This window comes from Strigops habroptila, chromosome 6, assembly GCF_004027225.2.
Source record: "Strigops habroptila isolate Jane chromosome 6, bStrHab1.2.pri, whole genome shotgun sequence".
Lineage (NCBI taxonomy): Eukaryota > Metazoa > Chordata > Aves > Psittaciformes > Psittacidae > Strigops > Strigops habroptila.
The window spans coordinates 37,220,888-37,247,120 of NC_044282.2; the positions used below are offsets into that span (position 1 = coordinate 37,220,888).

General features: G+C 38.2%; 1 protein-coding gene across 6 annotated transcripts in view; it reads left to right on the plus strand.

Moving 5' to 3' along the window:
• The window catches only part of DST (dystonin), a 296,378-nt gene that overhangs the window by 180,582 nt on the left and 89,563 nt on the right, over positions 1–26,233 (plus strand). For 5 of the 6 annotated variants that reach the window (XM_032920000.1, XM_032920001.1, XM_032920002.1 and 2 more), the window contains 11 exons: positions 208–343; positions 10,713–10,865; positions 12,938–13,171; positions 14,417–14,698; positions 16,455–17,000; positions 19,414–19,590; positions 22,215–22,338; positions 24,251–24,459; positions 24,719–25,036; positions 25,210–25,376; positions 25,910–26,066. In XM_032920000.1, the coding sequence (XP_032775891.1) occupies positions 208–343; positions 10,713–10,865; positions 12,938–13,171; positions 14,417–14,698; positions 16,455–17,000; positions 19,414–19,590; positions 22,215–22,338; positions 24,251–24,459; positions 24,719–25,036; positions 25,210–25,376; positions 25,910–26,066 (2,503 nt within the window). Of the gene's footprint in view, positions 1–207; positions 344–1,429; positions 7,037–7,247; positions 7,395–7,553; positions 7,770–7,969; positions 8,117–9,108; positions 9,343–10,712; positions 10,866–12,937; positions 13,172–14,416; positions 14,699–16,454; positions 17,001–19,413; positions 19,591–22,214; positions 22,339–24,250; positions 24,460–24,718; positions 25,037–25,209; positions 25,377–25,909; positions 26,067–26,233 lie in introns of all 6 variants that reach the window. The other variant, XM_032920005.1, reaches the window with a different exon arrangement.

Here is a 26,233-nt window from a genome sequence, read left to right on the forward strand (position 1 = left end):
TTAAATGCTTTAGCGATAATTCAATAATCAAATTCTAGATTAATGTAGCTTCTTTTCCTCAGTAACTACAAGCAAATTGTAGCTTTCCTGAACATCTTTGTAATTAGGCTGTATTTTTTTCAGACTTTTAGCAATTTCCCATGCAGATCACTCCCTGCAGGTTACAAATTAGTCAGAGATCATCATCTTCCTTTATTTTCTTAATAGAATGACAGATGAAGAGAGAAATGAAATGGAAAAGCAAGTCAGATCCCTCCAGGAGAGCTACAGCTTGTTATCCAATGAAGCTTTGAAGCAGCTACAGGAAGCACAGTATTTGGGTGATGAAAAGATGGAAGAAAAGGTAACAAGATTGAAACTTACATTTCAGTTTCTTTTGAGGTTTACTGCATGGTTTTGGAACTACACATGATCAGCAAAAGAAGCTCTGCAGTTAACAGTGTGTGAAGGAACTTGAGATTTAATTGACTGAAGGTTCTGTGTATTTGCTATGGCCTACCGTGTGTGATCTTACCTGTGCATATGAACATTCTGCTCATCAGATTTTTTTGTGAAGAGTCTTAATAATGTGTGCCTTGCATGAAGAAAGATAAACAAATCATTCATCTCTTAACTCTCCTCTTAAAAGCCATTCTTTGACTGCTAGATAAGTCTGTTTCCGCTGCAAAAATGACATCATAAAATAACATGTTAATCTCTCCCATATATCACTCAGAAATGTCCCACAAGACGTCTACTTTCAGTTTTTCTTGAAATTTATCTGGCTTTGAAAATGGGAGCACATAATGTGATTTGCTCTGAGACACTACAAATACATTTGTTAATGGATCTTAATCTTAAATATGGAATTCTCAAAAATTATGTTACAAACAAGTGTTCTCATACAAGCATAGAAGAGGCAGTGTCTGTAATGAGTTCAAATAATGTTGCCAGACTGACTTCATGCTTTCCATGCAAACTAAATGCAGTATTTGGTGCTAGAGTACCTGATTCCATATTGTTGAGTGTATATACAGAAATGCTGTATGCTGTAAACATGAATAGCATGGTGGTTTTGAATCGCATACTGTTTCTGAATATTCTAACATTTCACAGACATTTAAAGCATGAAAATTTGTCTTTCAGGTATATATTCTATTTGCTCACTCTGCAATCATTTCTTCTATCGTCTTTCACTAACCCTGTTTATGTACGCAAAGCATAGGTTTTCAATTCACAGATGCATGTTGATTTTAAATCTTTTATCACATCGTGTGCTGTTGAATGACTGACATAGATCACTTGCGCATTTGAGCTGCTAACATTCACAGCATTCCTCCAGGCCTGGTGAGTACATGTTTTTATGCTTATCATGCATTCAAAATCAAAAGAAAATTTAAAACATACAGTCTGAAAATAGTGATAGTTTTTCTTTTGTATTCCTTTTCAGGTGAATAAAGTCATTGCTGGTGTCATTGACCAAACGACTGGAGAAGTCCTGTCAGTCTTTCAGTCTATTTTAAAAGGTTTTATTGACTATGACACTGGGATTAGATTGCTGGAGAATCAGCTGATCCTTTCTGGAATAGTTTCTCCAGAATTAGGAGTATGTTATGATTTGGAAGAAGCTAAAGCTCATGCCTTAATTGATGAGCAGACTCTGTTGCAGTTGCAGGAATTAAGTTATGCAAAGAAGGTTATTTCAGAATCATCATTATCAAATCTTCCAGTTGTTTCAGCCTTAGAACAAGGTCTAATTTCAGAACCTTTGGCTATTAAAATTCTAGGGAATCAGCTTTCAAGTGAGCACTTGATTTTGCCATCTACTGGAGAAAACCTGACTTTGCAGAATGCTTTCCGGAGAAATCTGGTATCTCCAACATTATATGCAAAACTTCTGGAAAGACAAGATACTTGTAAAGATCTCATAGACCCCAACTGTGCTGAGAAGATTTCCCTTGAACAGATGTTTCATAGAAGCATAATACACAAAGAAACAGGGCTAAGACTTCTACCTGTGAAACCACAAGAAAAAGGTAGAATCATGTTCAAATGTGGAAGGAGGATAACTGTTTTGAGGGCAGCCCATGAAGGACTCATCGATCGGGAAACAATGTTCAGGCTGCTGGGTGCTCAGTTAATATCTGGAGGTATAATTGACCCTGACTCAGGGAAACGAATGACTGTTGAAGAGGCCATGAGACAAGAGATGATAGATCAGGACACTGCTTGTGGGATCCTCACACATCAGGTTCAGAGTGGTGGAATCCTTTGTCAAAATTCAGGACAACGCTTGACTGTTGATGAAGCTGTACGATGCAACTTAATATCATCTACCAGTGCGCTGCTGGTATTAGAAGCACAGAGAGGCTTTGTTGGACTAATTTGGCCTCACACTGGTGAAATATTCCCTGTATCAACTTCTTTGCACCAAGAGATGATAACAGATGAGCTGGCATTCAAAATACTAAATAATAGGCAGAAAATAGCTGCGCTTTACATTCCAGAAACTTGTGAAATAATCAGTCTAGATAAGGCTGCACAGTCAGGGATAATAGACATGAATACTGTAACTGTTTTGACCAATGTTACTTTACCAGATAAAATGCCCAATGTAGAAGAATTAGAGTCCCCTTGTAAAAACGCTGCAAAATGGTTATCGACATATGAATTCCTGCCGTCTGTATTGCATGACTGTGAGGAGGAACGTGAAGATTCTGGCATAGAAGGCCCTATATATCATAATTTTGATCAAGCTAAGAAACTATTCATGTCTTATCTAATGGTAAATAGTTATATGGATGCAAACACTGGAGGAAGACTTTTGTTATATGATGGACAACTGCAAGAAGCCATCAGTATGTTGCTGGAAGGTGGTGGTGGTGCTGTGTACAGTGCTGATGTGTCAGAAGTGGAGTTTAATAACAAATACATAAGCCAAAAAGGAATTAACCTAAAGTTGGCTGGTAGTGTCCACTTTAATAATGTCGCAGGCAGTGTTCAGGGTGATCTTTCGGATGCTGAGGATACTTCTAGTAATGAGAAATTAATTCAGTTTGAAGATTGTGAGAATTATGTATCTTCACAAGGAGATCTTCATGTGCATGGACCTGATGTTTGTGATGCTATTGGTACTGAGCAATCAGAATATACACAGGAGACGTTGTTAACTAACCCTACAGGACTTAGAAATGTAATAAGTAGCACTCAAAACTGCATTAACAGAAATGCACTCAGAGGTCTTCCGGCGGTTTCTGAGTGGACAGAACTGTGTAAGCAAGATAATCAGAAGGCAAATTCAGGAAACGTTGAAGGATATCTTCTAAATAACTCAAATCCAAATCTCCTTTCAGAAACAGAGAAAGGAGATATTTCTATGGCAGACAGTCTGCATAATGAAAACAGGAATGATAAAACCCCACAAAATTCCTTGAGCGTAAATGATTTGTCAGATAATGAAACCTGGGTAGAGCTGCGTAGGTGCACAAAATACGAGCCTTGCATACTGCAAGCTGGCAATAGCAGAACAGTACAGGATAACAGCAATAAAGATGATTTTCAGAGAAGTTTTGGTTCATCCATCAGTGGAGATACTGAATATAGACTTCCAGAGGAATTGGTTAGGCAGTGTGGTGACATACTACAATTTGGAGATAATGGATACAGTAAGCAATCTCTACAGGACTACGCTGATGTACATAACAGACTATCCCTAGAGGACTGTCTTTGTGCACATGACAGGCCATCTTTGGAGGATTGTACTGATTTGCAGAGTAAGCTGTTTCTAGAAGACAGTGGAGACATGCACAGCAGGCCTTCACGGGGTCATGACACTGTTACACATGGTGGACCACTGGTGGGGGACAGTAACAGTACAGCACTAAGGCTAACAGTAGAAGAAAGCAATCTTAAATTCGAAAAGTTACTGCTGTGTGACAGTAGTTCTGACTCATCCATAGAGGACAGTGATGGTCTCACACAGTTTGAAAGTAGCTGCTTTGAGCATGAGTGTGGTGAGGTAGCTGCTGCAGATGACAGCTCTCAGCTTGATGATGATGACGATGATGCCTACGAAACACCTCGGGTTGATGATGATGACAGTGATGTCTATGATACTCCACAAATTGATGATGATGATTCCTATGAAAGTCCTCAAGGTGATGATGGTTTTGATACCTTGAAGTTCGGGGATGATGAAACACGAGAGCCAGAATTGTCTGGAACATCAGTTCCATTAGGTTTTCTAGAGGAGAGGAGTGGTCTAATAACCCTTAGAGAAGAGACTAGCTCTTTTCAAGATCTTGCAGCTGATGGTGGAAAGAGTGTCCATGTAAATCTGATGGGGATACCTGAGAATGTAAATACAGCTTCTGCAAGTGCTGAAACTATGGAAAGAATCCCTGAGGATGAAAGGGAACTAAGAGGGAACTTTGGAGGGAAGGAGCAAAAATTACCAGTTACTCTACAAAGTGAAGGAAGCAATGAGGGAGGCCTTAGTTCTTTACAGAAGGTGCATGAATCAGAAGTACAAGTCAGAAATGAGGACAATGAACTGAAAGGGGAAAGTGACTCTTATGAGGATGAATCTGAAGGTTCACAGGACGAGGAAGGCTATGAGGAAGATGATGACAGTTATGATGACTCTGACACTGATTCTGACAGTGGTGAAGAAATGGATATTTTTCATTCACATCATCAATGCATAAGCAAAGGTGACCAGCTGTTAATTTCCTTAGGTGACATAGAAAATACTGATGAAAATAATCAGAATGTTGATGACTGTTGCTATTCTTTAGGCCACAAGGCAGGATATACTTTACAATTCCAGTCTAACCGTGAAAATGGAAGACTATTCTCAGGAAAATGTGAATCTGCATCAGATGTTTCTGGGGAAAGATGTGTTGGTCTTACGTGTACAAGTGAAGAAGACAGACAGCGGGAAACAGAAGATGAATACAGGACTTATGTTAAAAGTAAACAAACGTCACAAGATACCACTGAGCTTATTCAGTCTGAAAATACCTTTGACACTAAGTGGCCATCCTGTAAGAGTGAAGCAAATGATAAAACACAGCTTAAGGTTCCAAGTTCTCAGTTTGATGATTCTGTGACACCTGATGTTAGTGTAACAGACTTCATAATTACAAAGCAAGCTACTGATGATGATGAAAGTACTCAGACAGATTTGCTTCTCTTGGAATCCTTTACTGATGGCATGAATAAAAACAGTAATACCATGCCAATGTTACATTCAAATAATGGGCAAAGACAGAGCAAAGCAGTATTTGCAGAGGAAAAAGTATTAAATGATATGGCTGGGATGGAACGACTAAAGGAAATTTCATCCCAAATGGACAACAAATTTCTTACGGATGTGCCTTACATAAGTAATGGTGATAGTTCAGTTAGTGACCAAGTACATCCAGTCACCATTTGGAAGCATGGTCAGATAGGAAGAGGTTTTGAAATTCTTACAGAAAATAGAGTAAATATTATGGAGGAATGTGATACCATGGGGCCAAGTAAAAGTCCCATTCAGATGGAAAGCCTTGGGGAAATATTTGATGCATCAGTAATTAAAGCTGATAGAGAAACTCCTGTTTCAAGTAAAGAAAAAGTAAATGCTGATCAAGTTTTGCTTGACGTTGGAGATGGCGTGAAATCAGATGTATTTAAGAGAGATTTTAACATTTCTGCTTCTTTAACACAACACACAACAGGCATAAAAGAAGGTGGCCATTCAGAATTGAATAAAACTGAATCCTGTTGCTTTGAGGGCAGGGAAGAAAGGAAAAAGGGAATATGGAATGAAAAGGATTTTCTGCTAAATGTGGAGGAAAAGCATTTAAGTGAATTTAACACTTACTCTTTTCCCCCAAATGATACAGTGAAACCAAAGGAAATTAGCATAACTAAAGAAACAGCGAGAGTTATCTGTCAAAATACTGACGATGTTCTTAAAGACTTTTCAGAAAACAATGGTAGTAAATTTTCCACAATAAAAGCAGGTGCTTTAAGAAGTATTGAGGATGCCAAAGAATCAAGGGATGGGAGTGAAGTGCTACCTTTTAGGAGTTCTACCTGTACTGGTAATGTTTCTTCTGCAATTCCAAGCAGCACAGGGGTTGAATTGATTTACGGTGTCCAGAATGAACATGAGATGTTGAAAAACATGAAGGGAGAAAGTTGCACAGCCAGCGAGACTTCTTCCCTTGGAAATGGTTTCAAAAAACAAATGTCCATGGAGTCACTGCAAAAGGAAATGGGACCCTGCAAAGATTTTCAAGTAAAGGATGGTATTTCACAATCACCAGAAATGTCTGATGTGCTAGTGGAAGACTTAAAGAGTATATTACAAAGGAAATTGAAAATGGGACATGGTTACTGCAAGCAGGAGGGTGAACCCCTAAGTTACTCTGATACCAAAATTTTAATGCAAAATTTACTTGCAATGGTTAGAAGCACCCAGCTTGTGAGTGACACATCTAGTGAGTCAAATCTCAAGCAAATAAGCGATGCTATCAGAGCTGCATTAATGGTTACCACACCGTGTCCAGAGCCAAAGGACAGTGATGCTCTTTCATTGCCTTGGCCTGACTGCAGAAGTCCTGATCTTCTTCATGATATACTCAAGCAGGAATCCTGCAAGCAAAAGATGGCTGATCCAAATGAAAGGAAGAGTGAAATAGACATGAAAGCTCCTGTTCCGAAACTTACTACTTCTGAGTTTCTGGAGATTTTTCAAATTTCACCAGGAGATGAAAGTACAAGCAAGTTAGAGGAGCTGATAAGTGGTTTGCTTACAAGCTCACAGATTGCTGGTGTCACCACAGAATGTGAGGGTAAAGGCAAAGTAGATGGGCTTTGTACTCTTGTCTCAACAGAACAATCGGAGTTTGGATCAGAATTTGCTAAGGAGAAAGCATTGGCAGATGACCCAGCTGTTGCTTGGAAAAATGACCAGGAACATGGGAATACGGACACCCTCTCCAAAGGCTTTACAGAGCCTGTTTTCAAACCAAAAGGAGCAGTCCTGGAAGACACCTCCACTTGCACAGTAAGTAACAGCAACTGATAACGTGGTATGTGTCCTGTGTGAAAAGAACTGCATGAATCCTTCCAAGTGCTGGAGAGAATAATTAAACTGGAAAAATGGTTGAAAAAATAAATTGTAAATTTAAAATATAATTAAAACAAGGACTTTTATTGCTTATTTTAAAGCCTGTCCATTTGGAGAACCTTATCTTACTGTTAAAATTCATTTTCAGGTCAATGGAGTACAGCAGTGTTTAAAGCTAACAGAGAAAATGAGAGGACATTTGGCAGTGCTTCAAGATATGAAAAGCCGCCTGGATGTCCAGCAGCCTATTAGTAACAACCTGGAAATACTAAAAGATGAAATGGAACAGCTAGAGGTAAGTGAAGTATTCTTTATGCTTGTACTTCAGTGATGAGTGCTAGGAAAAGCCCTTGGATTAAAAAAAGAGAGATTTCAAATATAATTAAAGTTATTCAGATTTAAATGTCTTTCTTGTATAGTAATTTAATGCATTTTATATATATTCTCTTTGTAGTCATTTGAATCAGGACTGGCTACTTTTGCAATTATCTTAAAAAAGGACATGAAGTTGACAGAGGAGTTTTTAAAGCTTTGTAACAGGGATATTCCTGAAGAGAAACTTAAAGAGCTGAAGATAAGTTACAACTACCTGCAGGAAGCATTTTTGGCGGTCTGTGATACATCTTCGAAACGAGCAAAACAAATAGTCTCTGCTGTTGACTTGGAAATGGTATGTTTCTATCAGCGTACGTTTTAACCTTCTTGAAGAAGGTTTCTTTACCTTCTTCAAGATAATTTGTCTAAAAAGAATTTTTTTTCCTTTATTTTGTTTTATCTTACTATAAAAATACATGTATGATTCTATTTCATGTGAGAGAAAATGTGACTAGACTCCAGAAGCATAAATAAATATACAGCTTCCCTTTGTAGTCTAAGCTTGCAGTATCACACGAGGAACTTTTAAACAAACTGCAGAGATTTTCAGACTGGATCACAGAAAATGGGAAAATCATGAATGACTTCACAGTGAATACTAATGATATGGAAGAAATGAAGCAAAGTTTACAGCTATTTAAAGTAAGTATTCTTTATGACAGGTGTTGGTGCTTATTATGAATGACAAATGTTGCTACTTACTATGAGTTATCAGCTAGTTTTTTTATACCTGTTTATTAATCTCTTACTGAAACAGATGGATAGAACTGATTCATTAAGATGACAACTACTTCATAATCCAGTAATAAAACCTTGCTGATTTGCATTATCTCCTGAAAAAACTTTTGATGGAGTTTGGCTTACTGAGAAAGCTATTGGTTCTGCTTACATTTGTGGCAATAAATCTGACCCTTTTTGGAAATCTGATTTATAATACAGATACTTCAGTGGTTAAAATTGGGTCTTTATGTATATGGTCCAGAAACTTTACTGAATTACCTTCCAAATCAATTATATGGGAGAATGGAAGATGAGGAAAAATACCTTCATTACACACTCTATGAAATGAGTCAGGAAAAACAAGTCAGATCAACTTTTTAGTAATGTTCATACACTGCTGTATGTATGAATGATAAAAATGACATTGTTTTATGGTGCTTTAATAGTGTTCCAGTATGCATGGTAATGTCATGTGTGTAACCGTGGGCAGAATTTGCCATGCTGTTGGAAATGGGGCTTCTCATTGTGGAGTCAAGAATAGGAATGCTTTCAAGTAAATATTTTAACATTTCTGGGTCTTCAGACCTAGAACCTGGAAATGTTAAACCTAAAATGCCATAAATCTCCCAGAGTTGAAGGTCAGCCAGTTGTCAGACATCCATGAGAAAGAGAGATGTTCAAGGTCATCTTATTTATTACTTGGACGTGGACTGTCTCAGAGGCAAACCATGCATAAATTCAAAATGCTGTGTCTGAATGTGTTAGAATGATTCTGACATGGAGTTTTGATTTACTGTGGCTAAACTGTCTCTGAAAAGTATTTTGGAAGAAGGGCTAAGAAAAGAGTGATACTTGTGTTTTATTTGTACTGAATTTGTCTTCGTTGCTAGTCATTTCCTTCTGTTCATTCACAGAGCAGTGCTGCAGAGCTTGGCTGTAAAAAAACACAACTGGAGTCCACTGCGTTTGATGTTCAGTTCTTCATTTCTGAACATGCTCAAGATCTTTCTCCTAATCAGAGCAAACAACTGCTGAGGCTCTTAAATACTACCCAGAAATCTTTCCAGGAAGTACAGGAAGCAATAACATCTCAAGTGGAAAGTTTAGAGACTCAATTACAGGCAGCGCAAGAGCTGGGTGATCAGAAGGTTTGCCTTTGTGTGTAAATGTGTGCTGAGTGTTTCTGTCTATGGATGAGGAATTTTAATACCAGCATGCAGTATTAAGTGTATTCCTATCTTAGGTTTTACTATTGATGATTCTACAGGGATGGTATTGATCAACTTGGTGAATTTTCATTTTTGTCTTTCCTTGGTACAGTCACAGAAACAGCATCTTAGATTATGGACAGACACAGTTTTGGGCACGAGCATCTGTACAGCCTGAGGTGACCAGGTCTGCTCTTCCTAGCAGTGAGATAAATTTACTTGAGGTTTCTCACAGGTGGTGTTTAGCAGCTGTATCAGTAGTTAGATAAAGCAGTGGACCCTTTCAGCTGCAGCTGTATTGAGCAGTGAATTTACTATCACACCATTGCTCATCGCTTCTGTCCTGCTGAAGATATTTTCCTTTAATTTGCCAGGTCTTGACCTTTCTTTCTAGGTCTTTATAGTCAAAGAATCAGATTTGCTACCATGGCTTATTTTGACTGAGACAAGTTAGAGGGACAAACATATGAGTAAATCAGTGCTGATATTTGCAGTTCTAGGCATGGGCATTGGGAAAGCTATGCGTCTAGTTAGGACAGTTATGTCTTCAGCTGGCATGGCTGCAGTTGGCAAGCATAAGTAGCCTTTGTAGAGTCAAAGGAGGCTGATAAGATGCTGCAGTGTAACTGCATCTCCTCTTCTCTCATAGAAGCCTTCTTAAGACTCAGAATAACCACCTCAGCCTCCAGTTTATGCATAGTGAAAGGTGTTATAGCATTCTGAAGACTTCGTATTATTTTGCCATTCTAAGAACATTTGTTTCCACCATACTTTGTGAAAAGAATGTGAAACTGAGTAAAGAAAAGGCACAGATAACTTCTAGGACTTAGTAACAATAATGAGCTTGCATGTTTTGTTCTTTTCTATTGCTTAAAAAGTCAATGTTTCTATTCAGGTAACATATTATGCATACCAACAAACACTAACTCACAATCACAACTAACCTCTGTTTTGATATCCTTTTTTCAGAATTAATAGTGTTTATCACAGGCTTCAAGCGGTTAAGAGACTGGACTTTCACTCCTGTCGTTTGGAGATTTCATCTTTCACATGTGTGCATGGCCAGACTTCTACTGGGCAATTCCATCAAACATGGTCTCTTTTACTTACAACATACTTGAGGTTTATTATCCATAACTTCTGTATGTTCATCTTGCTCTTTGTACCACTGCTATCATGTTTACAGCATACTTTTAAAATGATTGCTTTGCAATATTGATATTCAAAGGTAATTCCTATTAGAGTGTCTTTTGGTTCCTGAAGTGAGGATGTTTTTGTTTTATTGTTCAATTTACTTGGCTCTCATATAGGATGTGGCTGAACGGCAGCAGGAATGCAAAGAGAAACTGCAGGAAATCTGTGATTTGCTTACACAGACTGAAAATCGACTCATTGGACAGCAAGAGTCTCTTGTTATTGGAGACAGCAAGGCTGAGCTGGAACAATACCAGACCAAACAGGAGGTATGCACAATTCTAGTTGGATAAGTTAAAGAAGCTGGAGTGCAGAGGAGAGTGACTAGACTCTTTTGTTGAAGAACAAGACTTGTCATGTGAGAGGAGAGTAAAATAGATTTGTTTGACCTACCAAAAGTAAAGGCTTAACGGCATGCATTTAGCCCGCTCCCCATGAATACATTTTAGTATGTGCCACTGAGAGAAAAGAGATTTTCAACCTAGGAGACATTACAATAGGGAGTATGTACTAGGCATTTCAAGAAGTACTCTTGGTGCAGGCATGGAATTTGTTATATATTACCTAAGATTGTTCCTGTCAGATGTGATAAAACCACACTTGTTTATGATGCTAAAATAATGTAACCAGCTTTTTAACTGCTCATCAGTCGGTGCTTATTCCTGTTCACAGTATTTTGAAGAATTTTGCTGGAGGCTTTCTCTTGACTGAGGCTTTCCATTGCCGCACTCTTCTTTTGGTTTGAATTCTTTTTTTCTAGTGTTGCTTGCAGTCTCCTTGGTGTAAGAGAACACCTTCAGTTTGCTTGTTTTCCTGTTGAGACCTTGCCTTTCAGCTTTATCCTGTCATCTATAAGCTTTTACTCTGTCCTGACTGATACTAATTGGGTTTATAATAGTTAAAGGACTGAAGGACGTGGTACTCTTCTTCTTCCTTCTCCTAGTAGTATTTTACTATACTCTAGAACTCCAAGTCAGGTTTAGTAATCTATAAAGGCAGAAGTTTCCTTATTCATTTTGCCTTGCTTTACCTAGCTCCAAAGTAACAAATCTAGTTTGTCGAAGTTGTTATAGTCAGTAGAAAGATACAGACACCTCTGGGATACCTCTTAATATCGTTTACCTTTCTTAAGAATTTATGGCCTACATGGGGTACCCATGGGAATGAAGAACTGGTGTAGAATATGGTTAATTTTTTTTCCATCAGCTGTTTGTGACTGCCTAGCAGACCAGTTGTGATTTCCCGAATGATTTTGTGTAGACACCATTGTAGCAGAGTGTCTCAGGAGTGAATTGAGGGCTTAAAAAAGGTATTTTTTAGATTTGACAGAGCTTGCATCCTCAGTGAGCTGTTTGAAAGGGAGCACATGGATCTTTGTCATAGAAGAAGAATCGTGTCTTGATATAGTGTCCCCAGGAAAAATCTTTCTAACATACTTGCTCAAGTGCTAAAATAAGCTGCAGATTTAGCTGCCAAGCTATATTCTATAATTGCTGCAAAATCTGTGGTGTAGGATGAGAATCAAATGTTTTGTCTTGCAGCTTTAAGAGTGTTACACAGCATATAAAGAAAAAACCTTCCTTATTTCAGTAACTGGGTGAATGTATTCAGTAGCATAATTATTGTTAAAATTAAAGCTCCCCTCAAAAAACTGGGAGGCAGGGGTTTTATCTGACTCTTACAGGACTAGGCAAACTGCTTTGGATACACTAAAACTAAACATCTGTCCTCTGTGGAATTTAATTGACTTAAACATTCTTTGGAAATTGAAATATTATGATTGATTACAATTAAAGAAAAATATTCTTATGGCATTTCTGGCCTGAACAAAACCTGAAAACTTCCACCTGGGAAAGATGACCACAAGTTTCTGACTTCTGTTCAGTCCCCTTATTCTCTTCAGCTTTCTGTTGAGATGGTAGTGGAATGGAATTTGTCCGCAGACTCACTAACTACAGTGTAGCAGATTTACTTTATCTCTTGATACCTAAAAAGTAAGATATATTTTCTTCTGTATGCATGGGTATACAATATTTGGGCTGCTAAACAAAGGAAAAATGTGGCCTCATTCTGAATAGGAGTGGAAGCCAACAGGCTTGCAATTTAAAAAAAAGAAAAAGATTGAGCTGCAGCAACATTGTCAGATGTTGAATTGATTTTTTTTCTGCAATAATCCTATCTGCAATTTTGTATCATATAATGTATCACGTGCTCTCCCAGGTTAGAAAAGACCATTATGGTCTTTCCTTACCCCTAGAACAGAGACAGTTCAAATAAAGGTTATTGGAAAGATCTAGTCAATAATTTACTTACTCTTATTTTCTTTCTTTTTTCTCAAAAGGAAATACAAAAAGACATGAGAATGAGTGCCCAGACATTGGCAGAGATTGTGAAAAATACTGAATCCTTCTTGAAAGAGAACGGAGAAAAGTTGTCACAAGAAGACAAGACTATTCTGGAACAGAAACTGAATGAAGCTAAGACAAAGTGTTTGCTCCTTAGCCAGAAGGCAGAAGAGTCCAAAAAAGAACTGGATAAAGCGATGACAACAGCAATTAAGCAAGAAACAGAAAAGGTTTTTGGGCAACCATTTTATACCTTTATCAAACTTTCTATGTCTCTTACGGAATTATTCTTGCGACTTATTATTGTGTGGTGGGTTCATCCTGGCTGGTCCTCAGGTGCACACCAAAGCTGCTCTATCACTCCACTTCTCAGCTGGAGAGAGAATATAACAAAAGGCTCATGGGTCAAGATAAGGACAAGGAGAGATTACTCAGCAATTACTGTTATGGGCAAAATAGACTTGACTTGGGGAAATTAATTCATTACCAATCAAATCAGAGTAGGGTAATGAGAAATAAAAAACACCTTCACCCCACCCCTCCCTTTTTCCTGGCTTTAACTTTACTTCTGAATTCTCTAACTCCTTCCTCCCAGTAGCACAGGGGAACTGGGAATGGGGGTTGTGGTCAGTACATCACACGTTGTCTGTATAGCTCTTTCCTCCTCAGGAGGAGGACCCCTCATGCTCTTCCCCTGCTCCAGCATGGGTCCCCTGCAGTTACAAGTCCTGCCTGCAAATCTGATCCAGTATGGGCTCCTCCCTCCACAGGACCACAGGTCCTGCCAGGAGCCTGCTCCAGTGCAGGCTTCCCATAGGGTCAGAGCCTCCTTTGGGCATGCCCCTGCTCTGGTGTGAGGTCCTGCACGTGCTGCAGGTGGAGATCTGCTCCACTGTGGACCTCCATGGGCTGCAGGGGCACAGCCTGCCTCACCATGGGCTGCACCACGGGCTGCAGGGAAATCTCTGCTCTGGCACCTGGAGCACCTCCTGCCCTCCTTCTGCACTGACCTTCGTGTCTGCAGAGCTGTTTCTCTCATGTTCTCACTCCTCTTTCCAGCTGCAGTTGCATGGTTTTCTGTCTCCTCTTCTTAAATACGTTATCCCAGAGGCGCTACCACTGTCACTGATGGGCTCGGCTGTGGCCATCTTGGAGCTGGCTGGCATTCGCTCTGTCGGGCATGGGGGAAGCTTCTAGCAGCTTCTCAGAGAAGCCAACCCTTTGGCCCTCCTGCTACCAAAACTTTGCCATGCAAATCCAATACATATTGATATACTGTGGAGAGATTTAGTCACCCAAATGATTTATGACTTTATAAGCTGTTTGCTGGTTTATTTTCTTTATAAAATAAACAGCAGCATATATGACAATCTAAATTTTTATTTAATATTAATGTATTTTAAATGGTGTGTTTGCATATGATACTTTGTAGTGCCTAAAGATTTCTAAACTGAAACTGTGACATTTCAATGTAGGTTGCAGCCATAGAACAGCTGGAAGAAAGTAAAAATACAATAGAAAATCTCTTGGATTGGTTATCAAATGTGGATAAAGAAGCAGAGCATGGCCGGAAGTTCAAGCAGACGATAGAACAGAATGGAACACACTATGAAGAGGGAGATGTGAAGGCTTTGGAAGGAGAGGAGGATGATGTCAATGGTAATCTGCTGGAAATTCAGCAAGACATTGAAACTCAGGTGGATGGACTAGTAAAAAGCACAGAAGATAATCTGAACCAGCAGTATCAGAAAGTCAAGGTACTCTTACTGGGTTTATATTTAATGCTTAGATTTTAAACATATCAGTCCTCATTCAACATGAATGAATTCAACCTCATCCTTTCTGTCTTAGACTTTAGAACAGACACTAGGAGGTTTTTGACATACAGTGGTAGGAATTTCAGTAGTTAGAATGTATTGGAATTTGTCACTTTTTTTGTTGTTACTATAGTTTTTTCCCACAAAATAAGAAAAAGGACATATCTTACAAGGTAAATGTTTAGAATCCTAATGGTGAGTCTATTTTTAATTTTTATAGTGAGCAATTAATGCAAGTAAATGAAATGAGAAAAGCAGCAACATAAAGTCATAACCTGTATGTGACTTTTTAAAAAATCTTTATAATAGCCAAAGATTCAAACCCCTGCGATTCCCTGCGAACACTGGTTGCCAATAGCTGCAAATAGAGGTTTGCTGAAATTACAGTCTGCATTCCCTGTAACTTAAACATATAAGCAAAGCACTATTTGCAGGCCTCAGAAGGATGAGTTACATAAAACCACAGTACAGTATTTTAAAAATGGGTTTTCCAGGTAAGATGATCGGAAGCACTTAAAATAATAAAAGCTCAGGTTTATCGGTTTCATTGACTTACAGTTGAGCAATCAAGAACTTTTAGGTGTGGTTTGATGGCCGTGTTGATGAAAACAGTTATGCTGATAGCTGATATATGGATTTTCTTATGAAAAAAAGGGGGGGGAGGGTAAAAAATCACAACAAAAAAACTAAAAAAATAAGATCATTTGGTTTTGTGTACATGATGTTTTTACTTCCACTTTTTTGGTAGTTCTTTTCTGCCTACAGGATACTTGCCTACTGTACCCATAGAAGAAAAGCATACCAATCTATTACATAGCTATTTTACATAGAAGTAGAAGACCTTGAAGAATGGAGATTTTTTTTTTTTTTTTTTTTTTTTAGAATATATTTGAAATAGGGTTTTTATTTGGCAAACAGTTCTAGTTCCTATGACTTCACTTTTTTGAGAGATTGAAACAATTTACAAGCATAGAATGTGTCTCAATTTCCAATGTCAGAGGGACTAAGTATATTTGATAAGAATCACTGCTCTTGAAATTGAAAGTTTGAGTTAAAAAAATTGAATAATAATGTTTGTGCACTCAATATAAGAAGAAAGTATCCGTATTCTTTTTAATGTTTAGTGCTTTCATTCCTTTTGATCTGTTAGTCTGAAATGGTAGGTACAATGTATGTAACAGGAAACAGAATAGTTTTGATTTAGGAAGTTGCCTACCTTTGACTGCTTTCTTTGATAAATCCTATTTTGAGACAGGGAATTAGGAAGATTTTGATTACCCTAAGCACACTACCCAAAGCATTCACTAATAAGCAAATAATTTTTACTGAAGAAAATATTGAAAATATTGATAATGTCTACTTTTACTGTACTGTACAGAGTATAGGGGAAAGTGTTTGTGTGGTGTATATATGTTCTACTATTTCCAAGTTCCAGTGATATTTGAAGACTCCCATTAGGTCATGGGCTGTGTATCTGACTAAAATTACCACTGGATGTTTCATAAAATTTTGAAACTGCACAGAAATATGATGACCAGGAGTGACTCACTTAAATTACTCACAAAATGTTTTTTTAATAAATAATATGAAAATAAGGAAAGCTTTTTGTCATTTTGATGGACTTTATTTTACTCATCGTTTCTAAGGAACCATCCGAGGAGGTGCTGGTCATAATTTATTCTTTCTTTTCTTGTAGGCTCAACATGAGAAAATTATTTCCCAGCAGCAGGCTATCATAATAGCAACTCAGTCTGCTCAGGCACTGCTTGAGAAACAAGGGCATTACCTTTCCCCTGAAGAAAAAGACAAGATGCAAAGGAACATGAAAGAGCTGAAGGCTCAGTATGAGACTGCTTTAGCTGAATCAGAACGGAAAATGAAATTGACTCATTCTCTAAGAGAAGAACTTGAGAAATTTGATGCAGACTATAGTGAATTTGAAACCTGGCTGCAGCAGGCAGAACAAGAACTTGACAATTTGGAGGCAGGTGCTTCTGACTTCGGTGGTATTATGGTCAAATTGAAAAGGCAAAAGAGTTTTTCAGAAGATGTTATATCTCACAAAGGTGATTTACGGTATATTACAATTTCCGGACAAAGAGTTTTAGATGCTGCAAGGTCATGTAGCAAAAGAGATGGTGTGAAGGTTGACAAAGATGGTATCGATACTTCGGCTACATACACTGAAGTGCAAAATAAATTGGATAATGCTTCAGATCGTTTCAGATCTCTCTATACTAAGGTAAGTTTTATTTATACTGAGTAGGAAAGACTACTATAATTTGGAATTTTGTGTTGAAGGGGGTTAGCTGGTGGAACAAATACTGTGGGAATTCATAAATTCTTTGGTTCTTAAAGTTAGGTAACAGATAAGATGCTTTTCTAGAAGATTGCTTTAGTCAAGTGCCGGACTGTTTAAGGTCTGAATGGATGAAATTTTCTAAACTGTGTTGTAAGGGAGAAATAAGATTAGATTTTTCCATTGTTCTTTCCAGCCTTAAACAAACTCTTTGAGTTTATGACAGAGCAGGAGACCTGAGTAACATTTTGCAGTATAAATAAATTGTGATACTTTTAGATGGATAATATTTCTTTAAGTTCCTTGTGAGATTTCCCACAACTGTTTATTTACTTGGCTTCTTACTAATAAAATCAGTATAGACAGAGACTATGCCAAGATTAACATTCAAAATTTCAATTTGATTTGTATCCTGAAATAGTTTGTCCCAGTGTGACCTTTGTCATCAGCACTCAGCATGCAAGAGCATAGTGATTTGAGGATAGCAATTCTTTTCCACTATTCTGCTAGATAAACATTTTATCCTTAACAATCTGATCTTAGTCTCTAATTAACGGGAAACTAGCAGTGCAAAATCCTCTATGTACCTTAGAGAAGGAGGATAATCCAGCTGTTTGTGGCAGGTGCACATATGGAATCTATCTGGTAGAACTAGACAAACATCACCAACTGGTCTCACATGCCAAATTTCCTGCTGTTGTAAAGGAAACAAGAAAGCAGTGTTTGATACTGATAATATTTTGCAATTTTAAACTTTTGAGGTAATGATTGATTAAACCATTTAAGAAGGAGTTGTTGTCAGTATCCTTTGACTATGCCATTTCATAATTTTCTAAGATCATAGGTTCAGACTCCTTAGTAGGGCTTCAGTGTCCACTGATACAATGCTGGTCTGCAGCAGTTGCCTTCTTTGTCTGGGAACTTTCATCACTTTAATGTTTGCTTGCTCAGAAATGTAAATTCTGTGAAGATATGGGTTTGACTGCTTGATTACAAAAACTCTGTAAACCCTCTTCTCTCAAATGGTTTGTGAAGGGAGGCTCTCCGTTTACAGAAATACATTTTAATTTTTCCACTTACACGAACAGTGAAGCTAAAAGCCTGTTTTAACACATTAGATTTCCTCCAGTTGGTTTATTGGATTAGTTTGAGTGTGAATCTAAAGATTTTGCCACAAAATTTTCAGAGAGCTTGTTTTTGTGCACATAACAATCCTATGCCAACAGCTTGATTTCTATTCTCAGATTTGTCAACTTGCCCGATTCTGTCCTTTCCATATATACGTCTAGCACAGGCATAAGACATACTTAAAACATTTGACCATAAATAAGGAGAGCAAGTAGACTTTTCTTATTAAACTGTGTCTTGAAAGACTGACTTCTAAAAAGTGAGATCTTCCACAATTTGTGATATCTTCCAAGTTGTAAATGGGTTTGTAGTAACCTTTTTGCCTTTTGTAAAAGCTTCTTGCTTTCAATAAATATTTATATTGCTTTTATTTTTGTAGATCTGTATTCACACACATGCATATAACTTTATAGGCTTATATGTTGAAGGAATCTGAAAGTCAGTTCTTTAACCGGTTATGAAAATGAGTGCATTCTATGTTTGCCCACCAGATGGAGACCAAGTACCATATATAAATATGAAAATGCAGCATATGGAAGGTTCAGCCTACAAATATTGAAAGTAACTGTTTATAAATATTATGACTTGATACAATCAGATTTGCTGGTTAAAACATCTCCGAAAAGTCTAAAAGAGTTCCACTGACCTTTTTACATGATGATTCACTGTATATATTTTGGGGCATGTTAACATATAGGACTAATAGGATCTTTGTCACATGACATTCTTAAGTGACCAAAACGAAGTGTATGTGAAATACTGAGCCATATCACTTTGGGTTTGCTCTGCAGGTAAAGTATTTATGAGAGCAGTATTCTGCTGTCTGTAGTTTCATGAACATACACATATCTTCTGTTTTTTTTTTTAAATTCTAATTTCACTGGGTACATTTTTGGTGTCAGAGTGCTGATAAAGAATCTTTACATTGATGGATCAAAAAGTATTCCTAGTTCTTTTCCTATTCTAGTATAATGGGTTAGATTCCAGTTTCCCACCTGCATCAATGAATTAGCAACCTAACTGATGCTTGAGGAGCACAAACTGGGATGACCTGCATAGCCTGTCCAGCTGTCATGCCTAAGTTCAGAAATCAGTTAGAAAGTGGAATGATGATAGGAAAAAAACCATGCAGCATTTCAGGAAGGAAAGTATGATCTTAAGATTGGTATGAAATGCAGCACACAGTTTAATGCCTGGGTATTTGCTTGTTTGTTTTCTACTCTTTTAGTGTAGCATCCTTGGAAATAACCTTAAAGACTTGGTGGATAAATACCAGCATTATGAAGATGCGTCATCTGGACTTTTGTCAGGTCTCCAGGCCTCTGAAATAGCTGTGAACAAACAACTATCAGAGCCAATTGCAGCGGATCCCAAAAATCTCCAGAGACAACTAGAAGAAACCAAGGTGAAAAGCTTTAAAAAGCAGAAATACTTCTGTCTTAAAAGGATCTGCTTTTTATCTGAAAAGTAGGATAATCTAATATAATCCAAATGGCTGCAGGCCAAATTCTTGCCTTGCACGTGGGCATGCAACTATCATAGTTCTGAAATTCAGCTGTTCAGAGTGTTACCTGAAAAACGCTAGGGTGAAAAAGAATGAGGGACCAAGGTGCCATTAGGAGTGATGAAAGCAAGATGTGTTTCGTATCACTTAGCAAATGATAGGGTGAAATCTGGAAAGTTTTTGAACTAAGAAAGGATTTAGTGATTACAGTTTGCTATCAGAGTATGGCTTGGGACAGAGTTCCTGATAGAGAAGACTATTTGATGTTTGTTGTCTGTGACTTGCTTTTTTATGTTTACATTGGTGTATTACTGTATTATGAAAGGGATCATACTGGATAAGCAGTGTGCTGTGACCAGCCTGTTTGCCTGCTCCAGTTGTATCCAGGACTATATGCCCTGAAGAGATTGACTATAACATAATCTGCACTGCACAGAAAAACAGTATTTTGTTTTCTTTTTTCTCCCACACACACACTGAGGGAGTAACTCACAACTTTATGTACGTCCTTACGGAGGCAAGACAGGTTATGAAGACTGAAGGTAAAACTCCAGTTAGTTGCATAAAATGTAGGTTTACAGAAGGCTCTAGGAACCCAAGTATAAGGTGAGCTATATAAAGTTTCATACCATCATCTTTGAACTGAATCTTACATGGTCACGAACACATTCATTCATATTTTTCAGTGAGCAAGGCTATTAGGCATTTCCTCTCTGTTTTTGTCTATGCTATGTGGAGTATCAGTGAAGGTCTGGTATGTTTACTGTTGACAAATGATAGTCAATGGCTCTTGGAAAGTACATGCTTTAACCAATTTCCCTTGCATCTGCCTGAGCAGTAGTGACCTGTACCACATAGTATCTTTCAAATCTACCACTGGAATTGCCAAACACTTTGGTGTATGACACATCAGAGGAGACAAATCCCAGTGATACTTTAAGATGTCAGAATTGAAAGTGTAAATTTTGAACTCCTGACAGCGAAACAATCTAAGTACATTTGTGCTTCCAAGCACTAGAAAAGTAGGAGTAACACCAATTACAATTTGAAGCTTCATTTAAACTTTTTGTTCCTTATGCCAAAGCGAATTATATCCTGTATAATGCCAATTTTCATGCAAGTAATACAAAAGGAGTGAGTACTGGGGTTCTTTTATGAAACACCTACATGGATTACTTGCCACACAAAAGAACAGTCAATGAATATAAGCTTGGAAGAAGGGAAGAGGGTACAACGTGTCAAAAGATTCAAAGGATCAGAAAAAACAGGAGGCTGAAGAAAGAAAGCCAATTAATGGAAGCAAAACAAAGAGTATTTTTGAAGAAGTCAGGTGTTGCAAGTTAGAGCTGTCCCTTGTAGGCAACACATGCAGCTGATAATCCAGCTAGACACAGACCTTGGCACCATGGTGGGGTCTAATCTTTTTATAGGGATTAACTATTCTTCAGTGCGCCTGGCATCAGCTTGCTTGCTTTCTGACATCATACAAGGTTTTCTGGTACTTTTTGTTTTGTTTTCTCCCTCTGCAAGTACACTATATTTCTCTAGTATAAGGAAAAATTCTTCTCAGGTCTATCTGAGTTTTACTGTGTCAAGTAGGTCAACAAGACATGCTATGTTCTGACATACTGTTGTGCTCTGGATACCAATGCTGAATGCGCTGACATGACTTCTTTGTCCTGGCAGGGCAGATAGGATTACCTTCTGAGTCATATGTTCATTGAATTAGTATGTATCAAAAAGTAAATGAGAAGTCTCTTCATTTTGGACTTGTATAAAGCAAGGAATCAAAACAAAGATACACCAAAGATACACTAGCACAGGGGCCTGAAATAATTTAAAGACTATTGACCCTAAAGTACTTTTATACACTGGGGAGAGAAAGACACTTTCAGAAGCTGTTTCGGCCTTCCTCTCTTTTTCTGTTGACTCTGGAGCGAGTCACTGCTGGCCTAGTCTCTAGACCTGTGTTCCTTGGTTAGATGGACAAACTTAGGCATAATCCAGTGACACGGGCTCCAGGAGATTGCTAAACTGTGAAGTCAATCATCTTGTTTCAAGCTATTGCTGTTTACACTACAATATCAGCCTGATCCTTCGTCAATACAAGTGACGGTGAACATGTAACTACTACAGATGACTGTGTTTCCCCTCCCTGAACTGTTCTCTGATGCTGAGTTGAAAAATACACTTATTTTTCTTCTGGAGAGTATATGAGTCTATACAAGTGGTCCTTAAAAAACAATTAATCAAAAGACACATTTCAAAGTTACATGCAAAAAATCAGTTGAGCCAGAGAAGTACTGTAAAACAGAAGATGAAAAGGATGGTGAATAAACTAAAACAAGGGCCAGAAAGTCAACAGCAGTCATAGCCACTGGTGAAGATTCTTCTTAAGGAGAGGTCACAAGTTGAGTTAGTTTATTCCCAGCACTAAGTGTAAGTTGTATGGAGTATCTCAAGCCTTGCAAATGTAACTACTAGCTGTACTGAAAAGTATAACTGATAATTGTGGAATTTTACAGGTTCTTCAGGGACAAGTGTCAAACCACCAAATTGCTGTAGAAAAACTGAAAAAAGCTGCTGAAGTGTTATTGGATACAAGGGGAGAATTGATGCCAGACAAAGATGAGATTCAGAAAACACTGGGTAAAATGTTTACTTTTCTTAATACCTCTTTTTATCACTTGTGTCTGCATGCACGTACTGGAAGCGACAAAATACAGAGTTTTAACATTCTTGTGTCATCGTTCAGGTCCATGTTTTGCTGAGTCATAAGCTATTACAACACAGTAACTTCATTGTTGGTCTGTCTCCTACATTGATCCATGTGATTTTCACTTAAAAGCTGTCATTTTATTTTTTACACCCTCCCACCTCCACCCTCTCAAAATAGGGATTATGTTTAATTCCCATGTTACCGATGGGCATGCCAAAAAGAGGTAGTTATTTGCTGAGGATCATAAATTCTCCAGTGGGAAGGAGCATGGTAAGGTTCAAGGAGCTGACTCCAATTACCTGTTTCCAAGTAATTATTTGGAGTTTGCTTAGCCAAGGAACTATTTCCTTCTGACTCCAAGAAGCTGTCTGAGATGGGGTTGACCTTGGCTGGCTGTCAGATGTCCATCCAGCTGCTCTCTCACTCCCATTGCCCAACAGGATGGGGATAGAAAATAAGATGGAAAAGCCCATGGGTTGAGATAAAGGCAGGGAGGTCGCTTACCAATTACAAGTCATGGGCAAAACAGACTTGACTTGGGGAAAATTAAATTTCATTTATTGCCAAATAAAACGGGTTTCAATAGTGAGAAACAAAGACCAATTAAAGCAAAACCTTCCTCCCACACTGCGTTTTTTTTCTAGGCTCATCATCACTCCTTTCTTCCCAGCTACTCATACCTCCTCCCTGCCCAAACACTGCAGGGTAGATGGGGAATGGATCATTGTGGTCAGCCCAGTAATAGCTCCTCACACTTTTCCCCTGCTCTACCATGGGTCCTCTCTGTGGGCTGAAATCTTTCAGGATAATCATGCCCCAGTGTGGGCTCTCTATGGGCTGCAATTCCTTCAGGGAATATCCACTTCCTCCACCACGGGGTCCTGCATGTGCTGCAGTGGGGTTATATGCTTCAGCATGGTCGTCCACAGGCTTCAGGGGAATCTCTGCTCCTGGAACACCTTTTCCCTCTCTTTCTTGTCTGACCTTGATGTCTGCAGGGCTGTTTTTCACACTTTCTTTTCTGTTACTTCTCAGTCCCAGGCAGCACTTTCCTCCTTCTTAAATACATTTTCTCAGAGGTACCGCCAGCTTGGCTGAGGAGCTCAGCTGTGCCCTGTGGTGGGTCAGTTGGAGCTGTTTGGAACTGCTTGTGCCTATCATAGGGCAGCCCCATGCCTCTTCTCACAGAGGCCCAAAACCTTGCCACTATCAAAACCTTACCACCTACACCCTATCAGTTGTGAGAAGTAGCAGAGCATGACATTCACCACTGTCTGAAGTTTGAAGACTCTCTATGTGTATCACACAACTTGGCTCTTACTGGAATCCCATGAGTAAATTGCAGAGCAACAAAATAAAACAAGTGTGGGCTTGCCTCTTTGGAGCTGGTGATGAAATTCCGTGGGAGATACATGGAACTTGTAACTTTCAGAGGCTTATCCCAAAGTGTTGAAGGTCTAATGAAGAACCATCTGGAAGAACCTTGCAGCTCTAACAATAACATAAGAGACATAATTGTAGAAGAGCTATCTTACACTATTTTATTTCATGGGAACAGTCAACAGCTGTCAAAAGCTAGACCTGCATAGGAACCAGCTTCTAAAAGCTGGGAAGTACAGCTGTAAGCTGCTCCCTCATTCCCCTTCTCCTGTGGGCTTCCTGGCTCTATTTGAAGATTCTGATCTTTGCTTGTGTGGTTTTTTTCTGAATAAAGCTGATGCTTTTGCTTCATCCTGATATTGGCAATTTTTGACTCACGCTTAGCTCGTAAGAACTGGTAAAATGAGTTAAAAGCTTAGTTTGGCTAAAGGAAAACATTTAAATATATTTTCTCTTTATCAGATGATATTGTGGAGAGGTATGACAATTTATCCAAATCGGTGAACGAAAGGAATGAGAAGCTCCAAATAACACTGACACGATCCCTGAGTGTGCAGGATGGCTTGGATGAAATGCTGGATTGGATGGAAGGAGTTGAAAAGAGTCTTGAAGAACAAGATCAAGTGCCTTTGAATTCTGCTGCTATTCAGGATATTATTAGTAGAAGCATTGTAAGTAGCATTCTTTGAAAAAAGAAACTTTTGTTTGATAATTCAGAATTCAAGAAAGAATTAAAATCTTTAGCAGATTCCAAATACTTAATAAAGAAGACTGTTTTGTGAAGTGAAACTGCACATAAGGATTTTTGTAGCTGAAATAGATCTACACTGATGATCTAGCTGTACTGATTTGTTGCTTCCTATGGTGGACCAGTTTCAATTCTTAAAAATTTAGTTATAAGCAATACAAAGTAGTTCTTGTTTGTTTCAGATGCTAGAACAAGACATTGCGGGTCGCCAAAGCAGTATAAACACTATGAATGAAAAAGTGAAGAAGTTCACAGAAACAGCAGATCCATCCACTGCATCCACACTGCAAGCTAAAATGAGTGAACTTTCAGGACGATTTTCTGAAGCAAGTAACAGGCATAAAGAGAAGCTTATGAAAATGGAGGAGTTAAAGACTAAAGTGGAGTTATTTGAAGGTCTGTCAGAGAAACTTCAGTCATTTATAGATGAGAAAAACCAGGCACTCAGTGAGACGGAGGCGCCAAGAAAGGATGTTAGAGAAGTGTCTCAATATATGCAGGTACTGCAGCCTTCCATTTGTATATGTTGTGCATTTCTAGTCTAACTCATTTAAGTGAATAATAAAAAAGGCATGCTTGTTTCTCGACTTTGATTGGTTAGCTAAAATCAAGAATTCAATTTTTAACAAGTGATTGTCAAGTCTAATATGAAGAATGTAATCCTATTTTGCAGGAAGCTAGTGTAGAATTGGCACAACATAAGAAGGATCTCGAAGTTTTGCAACAGCTTCTTGAAGAACTTTCATTCCATGCTCTTCCTGGAGATAAAGCATTGGTATTAGAAAAAGTAAATGCTTTGTCAAAGAAATTCAGAGAGGTAGAGGAGACTGTAAAGGAAAAGTAAGTTGAATAATGAAAGTGTTTCCGTTTTGGCTAATAACACAGTGTGAATGTTGTGATGACTGCTGTCCTCTTGCATGCAATCTCAAGAGATTGCAGTTAACCACTTAGTAAGAGAGCTTTCTAATTTAAAAAAAAGAGATTCTATTTGGAAATGCCTCTGTAGTTAGTCTCTCTGGTTCAAGAGCTCTAATGTGGGCTGTAAAGACAAGTGGTGTTTAAATTTTGTGACATTCACTGGAGTCCTATCAGTTCCAAGAAAACCCTACTTCCCCCCGTCTCTGATAGAATATAAATTGCTGCTTGTGCAAATTGCTTTAGAGTACTGTTTGGAATCAGGCTGCTGGAGAAATTATTAGAGCTTCCATATAAATTGCCTGTACAGCAAGACTAGATTTTCCACATTCTGCTCATATCCATAAAATTCGCTTTTGTGACTCTTTGAATTTGGGAATAGCAACATCAGATTGATACTGTCTGTTGGGTTGATTATCAGAAGGAACACTGTCATTCCTTTAATTGTCTTTGTCTAGAGAAGAGGATGTATCATCTTGTCAGAAACAAATGGATACTTTTGAGCTCCTTGTAGAATCATTAAAGAAATGGATAAAAGAGACGACAGAACGAATTCCAGCAGTGCAACCCTCTCTGAATACAGAGGAATTAAAGAAACCTTTGGAAGATACATTGGTAAGACATTGTAGAGGGAAAGTGAGATACAGCTGAAGGAAACAGGGCATCTATTAGTAATATAAAAGTACAGACTTAAGTTGTAAGCAGTCACAGTGATTGGGACTAGGAAGCTTGCTGTCTGCATTTACATTCCCATTTCCTTTGCATGTTTGGATATACTGCAG